The 18303-nt window shown below is 38.4% G+C and overlaps 1 protein-coding gene across 1 annotated transcript in view; it reads left to right on the top strand.

Annotated features, from left to right (window-relative positions):
• Positions 1-18303, top strand: part of zmat4a (zinc finger, matrin-type 4a) — a 231403-nt gene that overhangs the window by 186875 nt on the left and 26225 nt on the right. Inside the window, exon 6 of the mRNA XM_059338096.1 lies at positions 720-816. Coding sequence (XP_059194079.1) covers positions 720-816 — 97 coding nt within the window. The remainder of the gene's footprint in view (positions 1-719; positions 817-18303) is intronic.

The raw sequence follows: 18303 nt of genomic DNA on the forward strand, positions 1-18303 counted from the left end.
TAGCCTGTTAGCACATACACACTGTACTGCTACAGAGCTAACTGTTAGCCTGTTAGCACATACACACCGTACTGCTACAGAGCTAACTGTTAGCCTGTTAGCACATACACACTGTACTGCTACAGGGCTAACTGTTAGCCTGTTAGCACATACACACTGTACTGCTACAGGGCTAACTGTTAGCCTGTTAGCACATACACACTGTACTGCTACAGAGCTAACTGTTAGCCTGTTAGCACATGCGCACTGTACTGCTACAGAGCTAACTGTTAGCCTGCTAGCACATACACACTGTACTGCTACAGAGCTAACTGTTAGCCTGTTAGCACATACACACTGTACTGCTACAGAGCTAACTGTTAGCCTGTTAGCAGATACACACTGTACTGCTACAGAGCTAACTGTTAGCCTGTTAGCACATACACACCGTACTGCTACAGAGCTAACTGTTAGACTGTTAACAGTTAGTTAACAGTCTCTGTAGTTAAGACTCTGGCTCTGCAGCTGCTTCTCCTCCTCTTCTCCTTTTCCTTTTACTGTCCCCACAGGTCACCAATAGAAGTTTGGATAGCTCACAAATCTCACAAGACAGATTTTTAACGCAATGAGAAATATCGTCGAGTTTAATCTCGCGAGATCTCGTGGCACGAGATTTCGTCACACCACTAATACTCCTATGAAATAAAACCGATTTAAACTGTGTTTCTATCTGATTCCAGGTCTGAAACGGAGCTATACCTGTGAAGTCTGCAGCGTCACACTGAACTCTGTGGCACAGTACCATGCACATCTCCAGGGCTCAAAGCACCAAAACAAGTGAGTGGATCATGCTACTTTTTACTGCAACGGAGCTCATTTACACTTTAGACTATTAATGCTGCAGGGCTAAATGCTACAACTCGTTTTTGGCCCTAAATATGTTGTTTTCTTTGCTTGTATATGTGTCCTTGAAATCCCCTGCTTCTTAATGCGGCCTTTGCACTCCAGATTCAGTGCATTACACACTGCATGCATAAATGATGAGGGCATTGTAAAGAGCTGCATTGCTGAGAGAGACATTCAGATGGGCCTGTTTTGCTGAGGGCTTCCTGTGATTTTTTTCTCCCATTAAAGTTCAGGCTACAATTTAAAGAAAAATTCTCTAATTGAGCTCTTTCCAACGTTGGCAGCGTAGCTAACTGGTGGTGGTGCCTGCAGGAGCCAAACTCAAGCTGAGACTCTCAAGCTCTTACAGTATAGTCAACAAACAGGCAGCCTGATGGAACTTCTGTCTTTAATCCAACCATAAAAACAAAAGCTCATTTAAAAACAGCTGCACACAGCTAATTCCCTGCTAGTCACAAGAGGTATCTGGAATGAAGCTTTTGAAAATTCATGCACCATTAAGCAAATCTACAAGTTATCCCAAACAAATGGGGCTGGAACTGAAGTGAACACTGGCTTTTACAATGTATCTGGGAACTTTCTGCTCAGTCCTTCTCTGTTTTAAAATCACAAAACACATCATAAAAATAACAAGCATGCTATTTTATTTTCATTTTTTGGATGGTTTTGGAAACCATTACTAATTTTTAGGGGATAAAATTAACCCGGTTCCTGAGCTGGAATAACTTTTATGGAATAAAATTTCCCATTATTATACTTTATATACACAATGAATTACATTGTTAACCGATTCTAGAAATGATAACTGAGATTATACATAGATATAAATTTAATAATTTACTAAATATCCGCCCTTGATCACCAAACAGTTTCTCTTACTACTAGAAGATTTTCTAAATGACTCTAAAAGAATATGCCCTTAAAACCTAATCGCTAATCTCCTGAGACCAACTTTTACTTAGGAACTGGGAGAAAGGGCCGGCCTGACCCCATCGGTATGGATGATGTAATGTTCCATGCTACTTCTAGCCTGAAGATGTGTGAATATGTCCCCAGTACTAGTAGTACTAGTACCAATCAGTCCTGACCATTCAAATGAAAAATAAATACAGTTATATAAATAGCTCACACCTCTTCTTAATCACCCTACACATACTGTAGTTAGATTGATAGATAGATAGATAGATAGATAGATAGATAGATAGATAGATAGATAGATAGATAGATAGATAGATAGATAGATAGATAGATAGATAGATAGATAGATAGATGGATGGATGGATGGGTGGGTGGGTGGGTGGGTGGATGGGTTGGTTGGTTGGTTGACTGGCTGGCTGGCTGGTTGGCGGGCGGGCGGGCTGGCTGGTTGGTTGGTTGGTTGGTTGGTTGGCTGGTTGGTTGGTTGGTTGGTTGGTTGGCTGGTGGGTTGGTGGGTTGGTTGGTTGGTTGGCTGGTTGGTTGGCTGGTTGGTTGGTTGGTTGGCTGGTTGGTTGGTTGGTTGGTTGGTTGGCTGGTTGGTTGGCTGGTTGGTTGGTTGGTTGGTTGGTTGGTTGGCTGGTTGGTTGGTGGGTTGGTTGGTTGGCTGGCTGGTTGGTTGGTTGGTTGGCTGGTTGGTTGGTGGTTGGTTGGCTGGTGGGTGGGTGGGTGGGTGGGTTGGTTGGCTGGTTGGTTGGTCGGTTGGTTGGTTGGCTGGTTGGTGGGTGGGTGGGTGGGTTGGTTGGCTGGTTGGTTGGTCGGTTGGTTGGTTGGCTGGTTGGTTGGTTGGTTGGTTGGTTGGTCCCCGAAGGGAAATTTGGTTGTCACAGCAGTCCGGTATTCAAGTACAATACCATATCTATGTATCGGACATAATCTACGCTGATACGTCAGATACTCATATGCCATTTACTGGCAAATATCAGCCAATAATACTGGTCAGTTGTTATACTGGTTGGACTTTTTGTGACATTCATTGTGTCTCCATGGGGTGGACATTTGTGGGGTTTTGTGTATCTAATGGATGGATTACCATAAAATGTGATTGACACATCTCTGTTTTAAAATCACAAAACTCATCATAAAAATAACAAGCATGCTATTTTATTTTCATTTTTTGTTTTATTTTGTTCTACATGTTGTTGAAGGAGTTCATGCTGGTCAAGTGAAAACAGCTACCAGCTACTGACATGATGTCAGAGGATTTCAGTGAAAAGGAATTACTTAATTGGAAACAAAAGACAGCCCCAACTTATGAGAAATCAGATTCTTACTGAAAAATAAGGAAACAAAGTTCTATAGAATTTGGCAACCATTTATTGATTATTTTAACCAGAACACAAAGTCTGAGAGCAAGTTATAGAAGTGCTCTTAATAGAAGAACTTTTATTTATTTATTTTTTTTCATTTTGAGATAGATAAGTTAATACAACTTAAATGACCTTTTTATGCATACGTGTACTTGTTAATGTGTATCGTGTCATAGTGACTGATATGTTTTATTTTCAAAATAAGGAAAATCAATAAAAAGAGTTGGGAAAAAAAGGATGATGAAGCGTTTTGCCAGTTCCATGCTTGTTCATTGATATCTGATTTTGCTCCAGTCTCCTGTGCACCAGTTACTTCCAGCAGGACCAGTAGAAGTGTAAACTGCGTGGGGTTTCTGGGCAGCAGGTGTGGGTGGATGGGGCTTCCACGGTGCATGTCCTGGAATTAATCCCCCCTGTTGGCCAGCGTCTGGCTGCACACATCCAAAGGGATGCTGGCATCAGGAGACGTGACCTGCTGTCTACCAGCCCTGTGCTCCAGTCACGGATGCCTCTACTGCAGAGCTGGGCAATGGGCGGCCCGCGGGCCACATCCGGCCCGTTGGCTGTCCTTGTTGGCCCGCGTGAGGTTACCAAGATATTAGAAATCAATATAGCCGCAGTGCTTTTATTTTAAAAAAAATAGCAAACATTATCATTAGCACTAGAGCTAACAAGCACTTTTACTATAGTTAAGACAACAAATATAGCCACTAATATATATATGACAGAAGAAAATAAACTTTAACAAACCTTGTGTCCTGTCAGTCAGCCACTATAGAAGCCTTTTAATACTTTATATCAACTTTATATGAATTACTACGCACTCGTTATTATTTACCGTTCGTTTTTTCATTTAACCGTTCTACCGGTTATTTCCTGTCACTACCTTTCAAAATTAAAGCACCCGTTTTACACTGGACGAAAATAAAAGCATCACAACATTGTAAAACACCTTGAAAATGTACAAACATGAAAAAACAAGCTATATAATACAAAAACATAAATATGAACCTTGCTAAAGGTTATTTACAGTTGTGTTTAAAATAAATGTTAAAGTGATATAGTGATTGGAGTATTTACTACTTTTTACTGCTATATTTGATTTACTCCACATTAACAGTCTCATCATAACATGTGTTCCTATCAGTAGCAGCTCAAAACCAGATAATTTACTGTATTTTATAAAGCGATTAAATTAATATTGAGCAGAATTTAGTTCAGAGTTTTGGTCCGGCCCCTGCAACCTTGGTGGTATTGGTCATGTGGCCCCTTGGCGACATTAATTGCCCCCCCCTGCTCTACTGCCTTGTTGGAGCCATTGGGTTTCTATGCAGATCCCAACATACTGTCACATCCATCCTCCCACCATGACCATGACCATGACCAGAGCCAGGCTCTCTCACAGATTTCAGACCACACGCGACCCTCCAGCCCGACCAGCCTGACTCCATCCACATAGCCCACAACGATGCCTTGGGTCTATTTAGTTCATTTGTTTAATGCCACTTTACATGGACAGAATAAAGGCTTCTCTGCTCTACAAAACTCAGAATGGCTGAGGAAAATATTTTATGTGTCTGGTGTCCTTTATCACAACGTGACCTGAAACAGAATTATCTATACTGCCCTACAAAGACTAACTGCAGTCATTTAATTTTTGGTCAAAATTGAGTTATAACTAAAAATGAACCCCTTGATGTCTGTTTTATCTTGTGACAAAGTTTTAGATTTCAATTTTGCCTTATTTCAGAGAAATAATTATATAAAAACCACAAAATCCAACTCAAAACCAAGCAGTATTGCACTTACCACCGTCTGCTTTGGATATATATACTAATTTAAACATACAAATAATAAAAAATGATAAGTTTATTTGAAAGGGAAATTATTATCTAGATAGTGATGATGTAAAAAAGTGAGATAAAATGATATTAAGACTAAAATATAACATTTCTTTATAATATTAAGTCTAAAATACACAAATCTTTGAATAGAGTTGTTAAACACTTTTAAATACATTTATAACAAAATCAATTTGAAATTCTTTATTCACTGAAAACAAAATATAAAAGCTGAAAGAAGACGACAACATTGTAGTTACTGCACTCTGCAGGTCAAATAAATCATCATGATTTTTGAGCATAAAAATGACATCATCAATACATGTAGAAATAAGTGTCATATCACTTATCTACCTATAACCCATTTGGCCGGCCAGTTAAAACACGTTAAAATACTTTAAAGCAGTTTTTCTCAGTTTGACCCTTTGCGTAGTTACTGTAGTTAGACTCTGTAGGGCAGAATATATTAAAAAAAAGTGATTGTTTTTTAACAAAAAGCACAATTTTAGGAGGCCACGTCTCAGATGATTAACAAAGTTGAAACAAACTAATGGAGGTGGATCAGGGATGGACAACTGGAGGCCCGGGGGCCACATACGGCCCTCACCCTCACTTGAAGTGGCCCTCAGTACATGCATTTGAGAATGAAATCTTAAAAGTGCAGTGTAAAAAAATTACTTCTTGTAATTAATGTTGGTCTGGTGAAATCACAGTAAGTGGTTATTTTTCATTTGCTTCAAACCTTTTGTATCCCTATTTATACTGTTAAACATGCATTAGAGCATGAAATATGTTAAGTTACTGCACTGTAAACATATTTAAAATAGCAGTTTCATCATATCTGGTTAAGTGCACGGCCCTACAGTATATGTGGCCCTGTGGTAGTGAACATGAAATATTGTGGGACCCTGCAGCAATTAAGTTGCCCATCGCTGAGCTGGATGAACTATTTGAGGCCATGATTGAGAGTGTAGCAACTCCAGTCACCTTGGTGGTGGTAATATACCTGCAAGCTAGTTTGCAAACTGCCAATAAACAGAGGAAGAAGAATAGGAAGAAGAAGAAGAAGCAGAGCGTGATGCCTAGCCCTTTTGTTTCAGGGAGGGTAGAAGGAGGAGAAGACATGGGGTCATGGCGCCCTATAGTCTAGACGGAATTGTCCAAAAAGTGAAAGTGAGGAGCATTTATGGGTACAAGTCGGGAACTGGCCTACTTTACTTATTTCAAGGGTGCTGAATCCAAAAAAAATGGTTCCCAAGCGAAATTTTGAGTTTTTGACCTTCTCATTTGCATATCAAAATGGCGGCCGTTGGTCATTGGACCATTTCCTCTTAGTTTTTTTGTAAGTAGGCAATCAAAGATGAGGAAATTAAGTTTCTGGATCTATAGTCTAGGGTCAGAGCAAGGATATAGTGGAGGCTCAGTGTCTTTTTTATGTGTATATATATATATATATATATATATATTTATATATATATATATATGCAAAATACAAACTTTTAAGGTGAAATTAAGCATTATTTGTGTCATTTTTTTTAAGGCCGACATAAATATTCAATCAATATCACTTTTAAATGTTCCAGTTGGTATTTTGCATATATATGCATAAAAAAGACACTGAGCCTCCACTATATCCTTGCTCTGACCCTAGACTATAGATCCAGATCTAAAATTAAGGATATCTAGAAGGTCAAAAACTCAAAAATTCGCTTGGGAACCATTTTTTTGGACTCAGCACCCTTGAGATATGTAAAGTAGGCCGGTTCCTGACTTGTACCTATAAACCTATAAATGCTCCTCACTTCTTATAGGACGCCTTTATTCTGAAATCTGTCTAGACTACTACGCTTGGTGCACATGCTCAGTTTACCTGCAGCTGTGGTGTTGTTGGTTATAGCAGACAGCACCACACATAAAAGGATGGCTCATCGCTTTTGTGCCTTTGGACAGGTGTGAGCTAGATACTGTGCATGTACTGTTTCCCAAGTGTTTGGAGCCATTTGACCTTGTGTCTTCTCCTTATTTCATCCAAAATGTTTGTCCATATTGGTGCAGTTTCTGTTTTCCATGAGATGAACTCTGCTTGTCTGGTCTAATGATCTCCTTCACTGTGCCGCCTCGGCTCAGCAGTAGAAAACTAGTTCCTAGTGTCTGTTAGAAACCAGTGGATTCATTAGAGCATCTGTAAACAAACTGAATATTATGTTAATCACATATTGCACCATCTCAGCATCTCTAACGTAGCAGCAGAGAACATCTCTCTTCCTGTTTCTTTCTCTGCAGAGCATGTTTAATAGTGCAAGCGGAGATAGTAAGTGGAGTGTGTCATCTCCTGAATGGTAAAAAAAAAAGAAAGAAAGTAATTCAAAAAGCTTCAACAGGTCACCAGATACATTTGGCGGCTACCTCAGTGGCCCACCCAGGTTAAATAAATGAGCTGGAAACACTTTAAATATAACTTGGATTCAGTGCTCTAACAATGTGCCGACATATTGTGACTTTTTTAAATTCTGGCACCCAACAAATACCCCATTACAAAAAAACTAAAACTAATAAAAACTAAAATAAAACTAAGCATTTTCCAGGAAATAAAAACTAATAAAAACTAGCAAACTCACTGTAAAAACGAATTAAAACTAACTGAATTTGAAAACAAAAAATCACAACGAAAACTGATAAAAAATGTATTTATCAGTTTATTTAATCATAACCTTGGTTTGTGTGTGTGTGTGTGTGTGTGTGTGTGTTCTTGTATTTCCTACATAGTGAGGACCAGAACACGTTTTTAACCAACATAGTGAGGACATTTTTGCAAAGTGAGGACATTTTGGCCGGTCCTCATTTCTTAAAAGGATTTTTTGAGATTTCAGACTTTGTTTTAAGGGTTAAAGGTTACAATTAGGTTTATGTTCAAAAAAAGATAATTCATTAACTAACTGAAACTGTATTTTGTGGTTACAAAACTAACTAAAACCAACTAAAATTATAGTGAAAATAGCTTTCGTTTTCGTCTTTGTCAACTTTTTTCATACATAATGAAGATGGATAATAAAAGGAAATAAAGGCAAATTTTACTGTGACCTCTTTTAATCTCCCACCCAACAAATACCCCATTACAAAAAACTACAACTAATAAAAACTAAACTAAAACTAATGAAAAATTCAGAACTATTATAACCTTGCAAGGGAATTCACCATTCCAGTGAGGGTCCTCACAAAGATAGAAGTACAAGAATGTGTGTGTGTGTGTGTGTGTGTGTGTGTGTGTGTGTGTGTGTGCGTGTGCGTGTGTGTGTGTGTGTGTGTGACATCGATATGAACAGGGTCACATTGATGTTGTACAAAACAGGAAATAAAGCCCAGACGTTGCATGTCTGTAGCTGTTGTAGGCTGAGATGAACTAAGGAAGATGAGGAAATTCAATTTAGAGTGAGGAGGAGAACAACCAGCGGTCCATGAGAGGAGAACTAATGAGGAGAGTGATCGATACTCCGTTAACGAGCAGCTACATGATACAACAACTCTGATGTTTCACCTTCTGATCTGCTGCTGCATCCTAACAGGAAACTACCCTCATCGCCTTTACCAAAGATTTACTAGTGTGATTTGGCTTCATAGCATCATTTTCTCTTTCCTTTTTTATATTCTTCTCACAGTTGCACTGTAACAAAAGATAAACAATAGCTACTCAATAAAATTGAGGCAACTGATTGCACGCAGTGTTATTTATTAAATCTAACTACGTTACAAGTTACGAGTAAAATTCTCTTGATTTAGAATTACAGACACATAAAGATGATATTTAATGTGATCAGAATAAGTAGATTCTATCTCAAACATTTTTATATTAAAGTTACTTAAACCAGCTGTTCTCAACCTTGGGGTCGGGACCCCAATTGGGGTCACGAGATGATTTCTGGGGGTCACCAAATCATTTTGGAAGTCAGCTCTGTCTCCACTGTGTTAAAGTGTTCATGTGTTAATGTGTTTTAGTCTTTTTGGTCACTTAATGTCTTTTTTTGGTAATTTTGTGTCTTTTTTTGATCATTTTGTGCTCAATTTGTGTCTTTTTTGGTAATTTTGTTTCCTTTTTTTGGTAATTTTGTGTCTTTTTTTAATCATTTTGTGTCTTTTTTTAGTCATTTTGTGTTTTTTTGGTAATTTTGTTTCTTTTTTGGGTCATTTTGTGTCTTTTTTGATCATTTTGTGTCTTTTCTGGTCATTTTGTGTCTTTTTTGATCATTTTGTGGTCAATTTGTGTCTTTTTTTGTCATTTTGTTTCCTTTTTTTGGTCATTTTGTTTCTTTTTTGGGTGATCTGAACTGTGTGTGTGAGATTGTGTTCAGTGAGTGGGGGTCACAGACAACATGCATGTTAAATTGGGGGTCGCGACTCAAAAAGGTTGAGAACTACTGACTATAACAACTGCCTCAAAATCAAGGACGCATTTATATTTAATACATTTTATCAAATATATGAAGTAAAATGAAATGACTACATAATGATTTATTACAGTGTGTGTTCTACTCTCGCCTCCTCAGTTTCCAAACCTGAAGGAGAGAAAACCTAAAGTAGCTCCTCTTCTTTTTGACTCTCAGCGTCACAGTGAGCCTGTCTAGCTAAGACAGAAATAACCCAGCGGCTTTGTGTGGTCGCTAGCCGGGAAGAGAGGGAGTGTGTGTGTGTGTGTGTGTGTGTGTGTGTGGAGATGCTAGCTGGTGTGACTGGTCAGTGTTAACTAAGGGGAAGAGAAGGAACCCATGTGACCCCTGGGTGAGGAGAACTGCTAGAGCTCTCTCTAGTGTTTCCCTGCTGTCACCACAAACACTAAAGAGCAACCACTGAATCAATCTGGAGATCTATGCTGCTCTCTAAGTGTTGACCTTTGCAGAGATCTGACCTCAGAGTACTCCAGCAGGATTGGTCTTCAGTTATTTTAATAAGTTCACCATGAAAAGGTTAATGTTAAAGGCTGTGCAGTTATGTGTACAGTTTCATCACATTGAAATACACCTATATACATTTGATAAATCCAGGTAGCCTATAGGTAGGTAGACCTTCTGTAAACTAGAATACTTTGGTTTTTGAAGTAAAACACAATCCACGCTAGCTAGCACGCTAGCCGCTAGCTGCTATATGTTTAGCATTGAGGTGATACTTGAGGCTGGATGTGCTGCTATGGTGATATGTGAATTCCTTGTTGCCTAGCAACACAACCATGCTCTTATGGACGCTTCCATCCGTTGGTTTTTAGTAACTAAATGTCCCATCATCCACGGGGCCAACCAAAGGTCTCATCAGCTTCTTCCTTCATGTTCACTGTGGTTTGTTGTTGTCTCAACTCATCAACGCTAGTTGGTGCTCCAGTATAATCGCTCCTCCTGAAACTCATCCAGGGAGAAACGTTCCGCGTGCAAAAATAAGTGTGATTAAAATGCGTACATTTTTTTAACGCTTTAATTTTTGTGTCATTATTTAATCTTAATTAACACATAAAAGTCCCGGCCCTAATATTTTTTGTTCAAACAACATCTCATTGTACACAAAAGGAACCCAGAATGTGTACATTGTATAATAGTCTAATTGTGCAATAAAAGCTATATAAAAAAACATAATTCTCAATGTGCTGCACTTTCAAAATAAAAAAAAACAATTGTGCACAAAAATGAGAAATGTCATTGTCGTACAAAAATAATTGTTATTGTTAGTAAGTCTCATTGTTTCAATCAATGTTTTTGTATCAAATATACTTCAAAAATATCATCTTTGCCGTTTTTTAATGTGCCCCTCTGATTAAACACGGGCCCTCCTTGGCCCCCACAGTAACACTGGTCTAACCGCCACTGTCTTCCATGGTGGCCCACACCTGTATGAATGATATCAGCACATTAAATGGCCTGGAAAAAATGCCTGTAAAACATCTGGGCGATTTTAAGATAACCCCCTAAAACCTTGTAACAGGTAGAAATGAAATTCCAAAAGTATTTGAGAGCTTATAGCTGTTATATCTGAGCTCCTCCGCTATAGTCGTCTTCACCATGATTTATAAGTTCTAGAAAAGTCCCATGATGCATTGAGACACTCCCACATGTATTCAGATGCATTTCATTGGCCAAGAGACTGAAAATAGGTGGAAAAAACTACAAATACTACAAAACGACGTATCCGCTCTCCCAGCTTTAATGGTAGAATAACACAACAGCGCCCCAACAGGTTTTAATGCTAGAAATGCGGTAATGCTTTCCTGGCTTAAATGGGTTTTGTTTGTTTTGGGACCCGTTAAAATTCCCTCAAGTGGTCCCCGGACCCCGGGTCAGAAGTTCCCTGCTCCAACTGTCAGCATGTGTACAAGGACATTATCAGCTTATTCACAACAGCCAGTTGCACTTTTGTTACATTTCTAATTCAGTTTTTTTATTGGTTCAAGTGCCAAAACTCCTGTTAGGGTTTAGAAAATAAAAAGTATGTGGTTAGATTAAAAAAAGAACATGGTTTCAATTAAATACCTTGAAAATAATTTATTCCTGCACGGCTGATTTTCAGAGCAAATCAAAGCAAACACCGGGGAGTTAGTTTTATTTTGCCGTTTAAGGGTCTCTGAGAGAATTAGTGATTGTTCCAGTGGTTAGGATGGAGTTCCCAAAGCAGCAGAGACTTCTTCCTGTGTGACTAACATTTATTCTCTGATTAACGGATTAATCTGTCCCTGTGGCCTCTTCCATGCATGACATCATGAATAAGGAGATTAACCGGTAAACCAGCAGGTTCTCCAATATCCTCTATATCAGCGATTCCCAAACTTTTTCAGCCGTGCACCCCCTTCTATGTCCCAACTGGGTTGACGCACCCCAATCCCCCACACCTTCAAAAAAACAAAATGCAATAAGAGTTTTTATAGCCATATTAAAGGTGGAGGATGATGACAGGATCAGGATCAGAGGCAGAAAGCAGATCAGTTGGGACAAATGTTATAATATTGAACAAAAATATTGCGTTGAACAAAAATTGCATATGATAATGATGATATATTTAAATGAGCGTGGAGTGAACACAACCCATTCATCATAAAACAGGTTGGAAAAATGATACAAGAACAAGAAGCTAACTTCTTCTACGCTTCATTATAAGATCAAAAACAACCAAAAATAGATGCAAAAATGACCAAAGATGACACAAAATTATCAAAATAGACACAAATTGACCAAAAATACATGTAAAAATGACCAAACAACCAAAAAATAGATGCAAAAATGACCAAAATAGATGCAAAAATTAAATGTAATTGTGTCATTATCAGACCGCCATTACATTTTTCATCTCGCGCACCCCCTAGCAGCAGCTCACGTACCCCCAGGGGTGCACGCACCACACTTTGGGAATCCCTGCTCTATATAATGTGTTGTGTAAATAAATATGATCATCATCAGATATCAGTTTGAACCTCAAAACCTTTACCTTACCTTTCCTTTAGTGATACCTCTGACAACTGGACACATCTGTTGTACAATAAAACTCAAGATTTCCAACCTTAACAACAGAATAGACCGTTTGTCAAAATAACCCATATGAGCTATTTGCAGCTCACAATACAGTGGGGAGCATTTTTAACACACGTCATTATACATACACGAACGCTACATGGTTGTAAAAAGGCTGCAGTTTCTGTGAATTTAGGCTACAAAACCACTAAACCTATAAACAAACAAAAAAAGACAAAAGGACAAAAAGAAAGAAAGAAATTTGAACCTGATGGTGGGGAGATCACATGCACTGCAAAAAAAGAAAAGTTGGGTGAACTCAAAATTTCAAGGCAACAAACTTCAATAAAATTTTAAGTTGGACGATTAAACTAAATATTTTAAGTTTTGTTTTTGAGTTTGCTCAACTCTGAATTTCTCTGGCACGATTGTAACGCCGCTATGAAATGTCAGCTAATGTTGCGACCACAATTTTGAGTTAGCATTGATACGCTAATGGCTACTCTTGTAGCTGTAACAAGCAGCGCCGCTAGCATCAGTTAACCGCTAGCGTCAGTTAGCCGCTAGCATCAGTTAGCCGCTAGCATCAGTTAGCTGCTAGCTTTCGCTGAAATCAGTAGGCTACATTGTTTGGGTTCCATGTACAACTTTTGGTGTAAGGTATAATCTGACTAGCATATATACTGTGTTGTACAGCTTTCCTGCCCTTTCCTTTCTTCTTCTTTTCTCTCCCTTGTTTGCCAATACTTGCCTATACTGCAAAAAAAGAAAAGTTGGGTGAACTCAAAATTTCAAGGATACAAACTTCGATAAAATTTCAAGTTGGACAATTAAACTAAATATTTTAAGTTTTGATTTTGAGTTTGCTCAACTCTGAATTCGCTGCTATGAGATGTCAGCTAATGTTGCGACCGCAATTTTGAGTTAGCATTGATACGCTAATGGCTACTCTTGTATTTGTAACAAGCAGCGCCGCTAGCATTAGTTAGCCGCTAGCATCAGTTAGCCGCTAGCATCAGTTAGCCGCTAGCATCAGTTAGCCGCTAGCATCAGTTAGCCGCTAGCTTTCGCTAATGACCGAATTTCACAACAAAGAAATAAGAGTTATCAGAACTACTGTCCCTTGTTGTGAACCCCAACTTAAAGATATAAGTAACAACAACTCACCAACTTGTTTTTGAGCAGACAACTGGCTTAATTCCTTTGTTGTGCTAACTTACATTATTGCCCTAAATGTCAATAATTTATATTTCCAAGTTTTACCAACTTAAATCACTGTTTTAGGCCAAAAAATACAAGTTGTTTTTGTTGCAGTGTGGTTATATATAGGGTGCTGTACTCTGACTGATGCTGTTTCCTCAGCCAGAGGAGAACATACTGTAATATGTGCTGTACTCAGCCAGTTCTTCTGTCTAACAGCAGGATGTATTCTGTGTATCCTGGTTCTTTGCTTTCTGCTCAGCCCGGAGACGTGAAACAGGATGGCACGTTGTTATGTCAGAGGCTGCTGCTCGCCTACCTGTTTCTCTCTATAGTGCATGTGTCTCTTCTCAATGGCCACAAAAAGAAACAAGTGGCGATGCTCTCATCCGTCCACTTATAACAGCCAGCGTTTCACGTCACACATGCTCCTTTTAGAAACAGGCCATGACAGCACTCAGGCAGGCAGATACTGTACGTTTTCCCCTTCACTTCAGCTCCATGACCGCTCTGCACATTCTGCATTTACTCATTCTGAGCCCAATTTACTGGCAGTTTATTTGCGAATATGTAGAAACACGGCTTATATATGCTACATGCCACTGTACATAATATTTATTTCTCCTTTGGAATGTTGATCGTTTATGACAACATGAAGAAGATTTTTTCGTTCTACAATTAAACACAAACTATAAATGTTTTTTTGAGACTAAATCTAATATTTGTCTGTTGGACTACAACTGACTGCTTAAGGCCAAAATGTAATACATGCATTACATTCAAATGAAAGGAATTAGGAATTCTCCTGAATCTGCCTGGTTCCAGGCTATAATATAGGGAGCTAAAATGTATAGAAAATATAATATATGATTAAATGGATTAATGAATAGCTTTTTTTAATCCCTTAGCACCCAATATTAAGGCTACACAGAAGATACTGGCATCATCTAAAACTAGGAGGTCTAAGGAGAAACTGATATGGTTATTTTCAAAAGGGTCCCTTAACCGCTGGCCTCAAGATGACGATAAAAATGGTTCTATGGGTACCCACAAGTCTGCTCTGTATAGACATGCACACCAAGGTTATAATGGTTTTGGATTTTTCATTAGTTTTAGTTTTAATTTCGTTGTGATTTTTTGTTTTCAAATTCAGTCAGTTTTAATTATTTTTTAGAGTGAGTTTGCTGGTTTTAATTAGTTTTTATTTTTTGGAAAATGCTTAGTTTAAGTTTAGTTTTTATTAGTTTTAGTTTAGTTTTTATTAGGGCCTCGGGGCAATCGCACCGAGCACTACTGTTATACTGTGGATTTCTTCTTCCGGATGCAATTTCGTCCCGCTACTAGTCCTACAACTTAAAGAGTTGCAGGACAAATTATATATCAAAACGTGCGGTTTGATCGGGATCGGTGTGCTATTGCTGACAAAAAATGAGCAAAAAAGAACAATCATTGGAAATTTTTAAACGTCTACTTCTCCGGTATAATTTCACCTAGAGACTCCATTTAAACTTTAAACAGTAGACACAAGTCTTGTGTATCGGTGTATTAATCCTCGTTTCGATAGGTCATATCGTTTTTTATCAATCCCTGTTCAATGACCATGATCATTTTTGGAGAAATTCTGAGATTATAATGGGTGTGTATTGCACGGAATGTTGGTGTCAGAGTGTGTGATGTCATCGCTCAGAGTGTAGAGGGAGAGGTAAAACTGTCAAAAAATAAATTTTAAAACTGCACTCCAGGCCGCAAATTCCACTCTACAGAAATAATTTATACATAGAAACGTAGGAAAATTTGTCTTCTCCCTCACAATCCTCTGGTAAAGCTGTCAGAGTTATAGTTTGGGCGTAAGACGCATAGATGATCCACCAACACCACCAACAGCCTCATTGGCTCCCATATTAAAAACGCAGGAAGATTCCTGAGCTGTCTGACATTTAACAGTTTTTTTAGATCGCTCTAACAAAGCTATTTTTTCATTTTTCTTAAAAAAAAACATATGTAGACGTTCAGGAAGAACTCAGGACGCTCAAAGTGAAGTCGGATCAATGATAGGTATTATGGTTTTGCCAAAAATGCTTTCTGTTCGAGGCCAGAAATTCACCAGTCCACCTCTGCTGTCTCTGTGCCAGAACAGGTGTCAGTTAATTCTGTTGATTGCTTTGATCTGATTGCCTTTGATCTTTGATGTGATTACAGTTACAGATACACACACACACACACACACACACACGCACTAAAGTGCGCACACTCCTCACACATGCATAAACATGCTTCATACACGCACACACAGGTAACTTTATGTGATTTTAATTACACACACATACACACACACACACACACACACACTCACACACACACTTTGAGGTTAAAGGGCATAGTTTGAAATCTCTGAAGAATCTCATCATAGTGTACACACACTGGCAGTAGCCCCCGTGGCCCTTTCAGAATTTCCCCAGAGGAAATTTTCTAGTTAGTTTTATTATAGTTTTTATTAGTTGTAGTTTAGTTTTTATTAGTTTTAGTTTAGTTTTTATTAGTTGTAGTTGTTTTGTAATGGGGTATTTGTTGGGTCCAGATTCAATAAGGTCCCGATAAATGTTTCCTGTATTTCCTTTGTCTGATCCATCTCAGCCCCAATAACTTTATTAAGTCATAAAACCAGAAAGATTAAATAGATTTCATATCAACCAAAAAGGTTTACCGATGAAAAAAAAGATGAAAGGACAAAAACGAAGGACATTTTCACTATAATTTTAGTTAGTTTTAGTTTTGTAACCACAAAGTACAGTTTCAGTTAGTTATCGGGTTTTTTTAAAAACTCATTTTTTTTATTTCTTTCAGTTACATAAATGTTTTTTCAATTCTAGTTTTCGTTAACTATAATAACCTTAATGCCCACTTTATGCTAGTCCCATGCAATTTTTCTGATACAGTATAAGTGTGTTATTAGGGCCTCGGGGCAATCGCACCGAGCACTGGTCCCATACAGCAATACTGTTATACTGTGGATTTTTTCTTATTCCTCTTCCGGACACTTTTCGTCCCGCTACTAGTCCTACAACTTGAAAAGTTGCAGGACAAATTATATATCAAAACGTGCGGTTTGATCGGGATCGGTGTGCTATTACTTTTCTCTACAGAATAAGAATTTTTAACGAATTTTTAACAATAACAATACGAAAAACTGCCCAAAATTTTGCATTGAAATGAATGGGATGGCCGAAAGAAAATGAGCGAAAAAGAACAATAATTGGAGATTTTCAAACGTCTACTTCTCTGGCATAATTTCAGCTAGAGACTCCATTTAAACTTTAAACAGTAGACACAAGTCTTGTGTATCGGTGTATTAATGCACGTTTCGATAGGTCATATAGTTTTTTATCAATCCCTGTTCAATGACCATGATCATTTTTGGAGAAATTCTGAGATTATAATGGGTGTGTATTGCACGGAATGTTCGTGTCAGAGTGTGTGATGTCATCGCTCAGAGTGTAGAGGGAGAGGTAAAACTGTCAAAAAATAAATTTGAAAACTGCGCTCCAGGCCGCAAATTCCACTCTACAGAAATAATTTATACATAGAAACGTAGGAAAATGTGTCTTCTCACTCACAATCCTCTGGTAAAGCTGTCAGAGTTATAGTTTTGGCGTACAACGCATAGATGCGCCACCAACAGCACCAACAGCCTCATTGGGTCCCATATTAAAAACGCAGGGAGATTTCGGAAAAGGGGAGATGGAAAATTTTTTTTACATTGCTCTAACAAAGCTATTTTTTCATTTTTCTTAAAAAAAACATATGTAGAGGTTCAGGAAGAACTCAGGACGCTCAAAGTGAAGTCGGATCAATGATAGGTATTATGGTTTTGCCAAGAATGCTTTCTGTTCGAGGCCAAAAATTTCACTCTGCCCACCTCTGGCTGCTTTCACTCTGCCAGAAGATTCCACAGCTGTTAATTCTGTTGATTGCTCTGCTCTGATTGGTCGACCCCAACGCTTTGATGCTTTGATGTGATTACAGTTACAGATACACGCACGCACACACACACACACACACTGGTCATTTAATGTAATAACAGTTAAAGATACACGCACGCACACACGCATGCACACACACACACACTGGTCATTTAATGTAATAACAGTTAAAGATACACGCACACACACACATATATGCGCACGTAAGCGCGCACACTCCTCCAGATACAAATGTTTCACCCACACACACACACACACACACACACACACACACACACACATTTTGAGGTTAAAGGGCATAGGTTGCTGTATAAATAAATACTTGAAGAGGAATGTTTGTTGTAGGTGTGCTCCTTGTATATAATATAGTATCATAACATTACTAGTATTAATTGTTTGAAATCTCTGAATAATCTCATCATAGTGTACACACACCGGCAGTAGCCCCCGTGGCCCTTTCAGAATTTCCCCAGAGGAAATTTTCTAGTTTTGCCTATTGTATTTGAATATTTCTGGGTTTGTCCCCCTAGTTGCCATTTTATTGTGAGACCATTTTTATATATAAAAAAAGTATAAAATAACCTGTTGTGACCTCTGGGATAATCACAGCCTCATGCGGTAGAGATGTCAGAGG

Source organism: Centropristis striata, chromosome 7, assembly GCF_030273125.1.
Source record: "Centropristis striata isolate RG_2023a ecotype Rhode Island chromosome 7, C.striata_1.0, whole genome shotgun sequence".
In the NCBI taxonomy this organism is placed as follows: Eukaryota; Metazoa; Chordata; class Actinopteri; order Perciformes; family Serranidae; genus Centropristis; species Centropristis striata.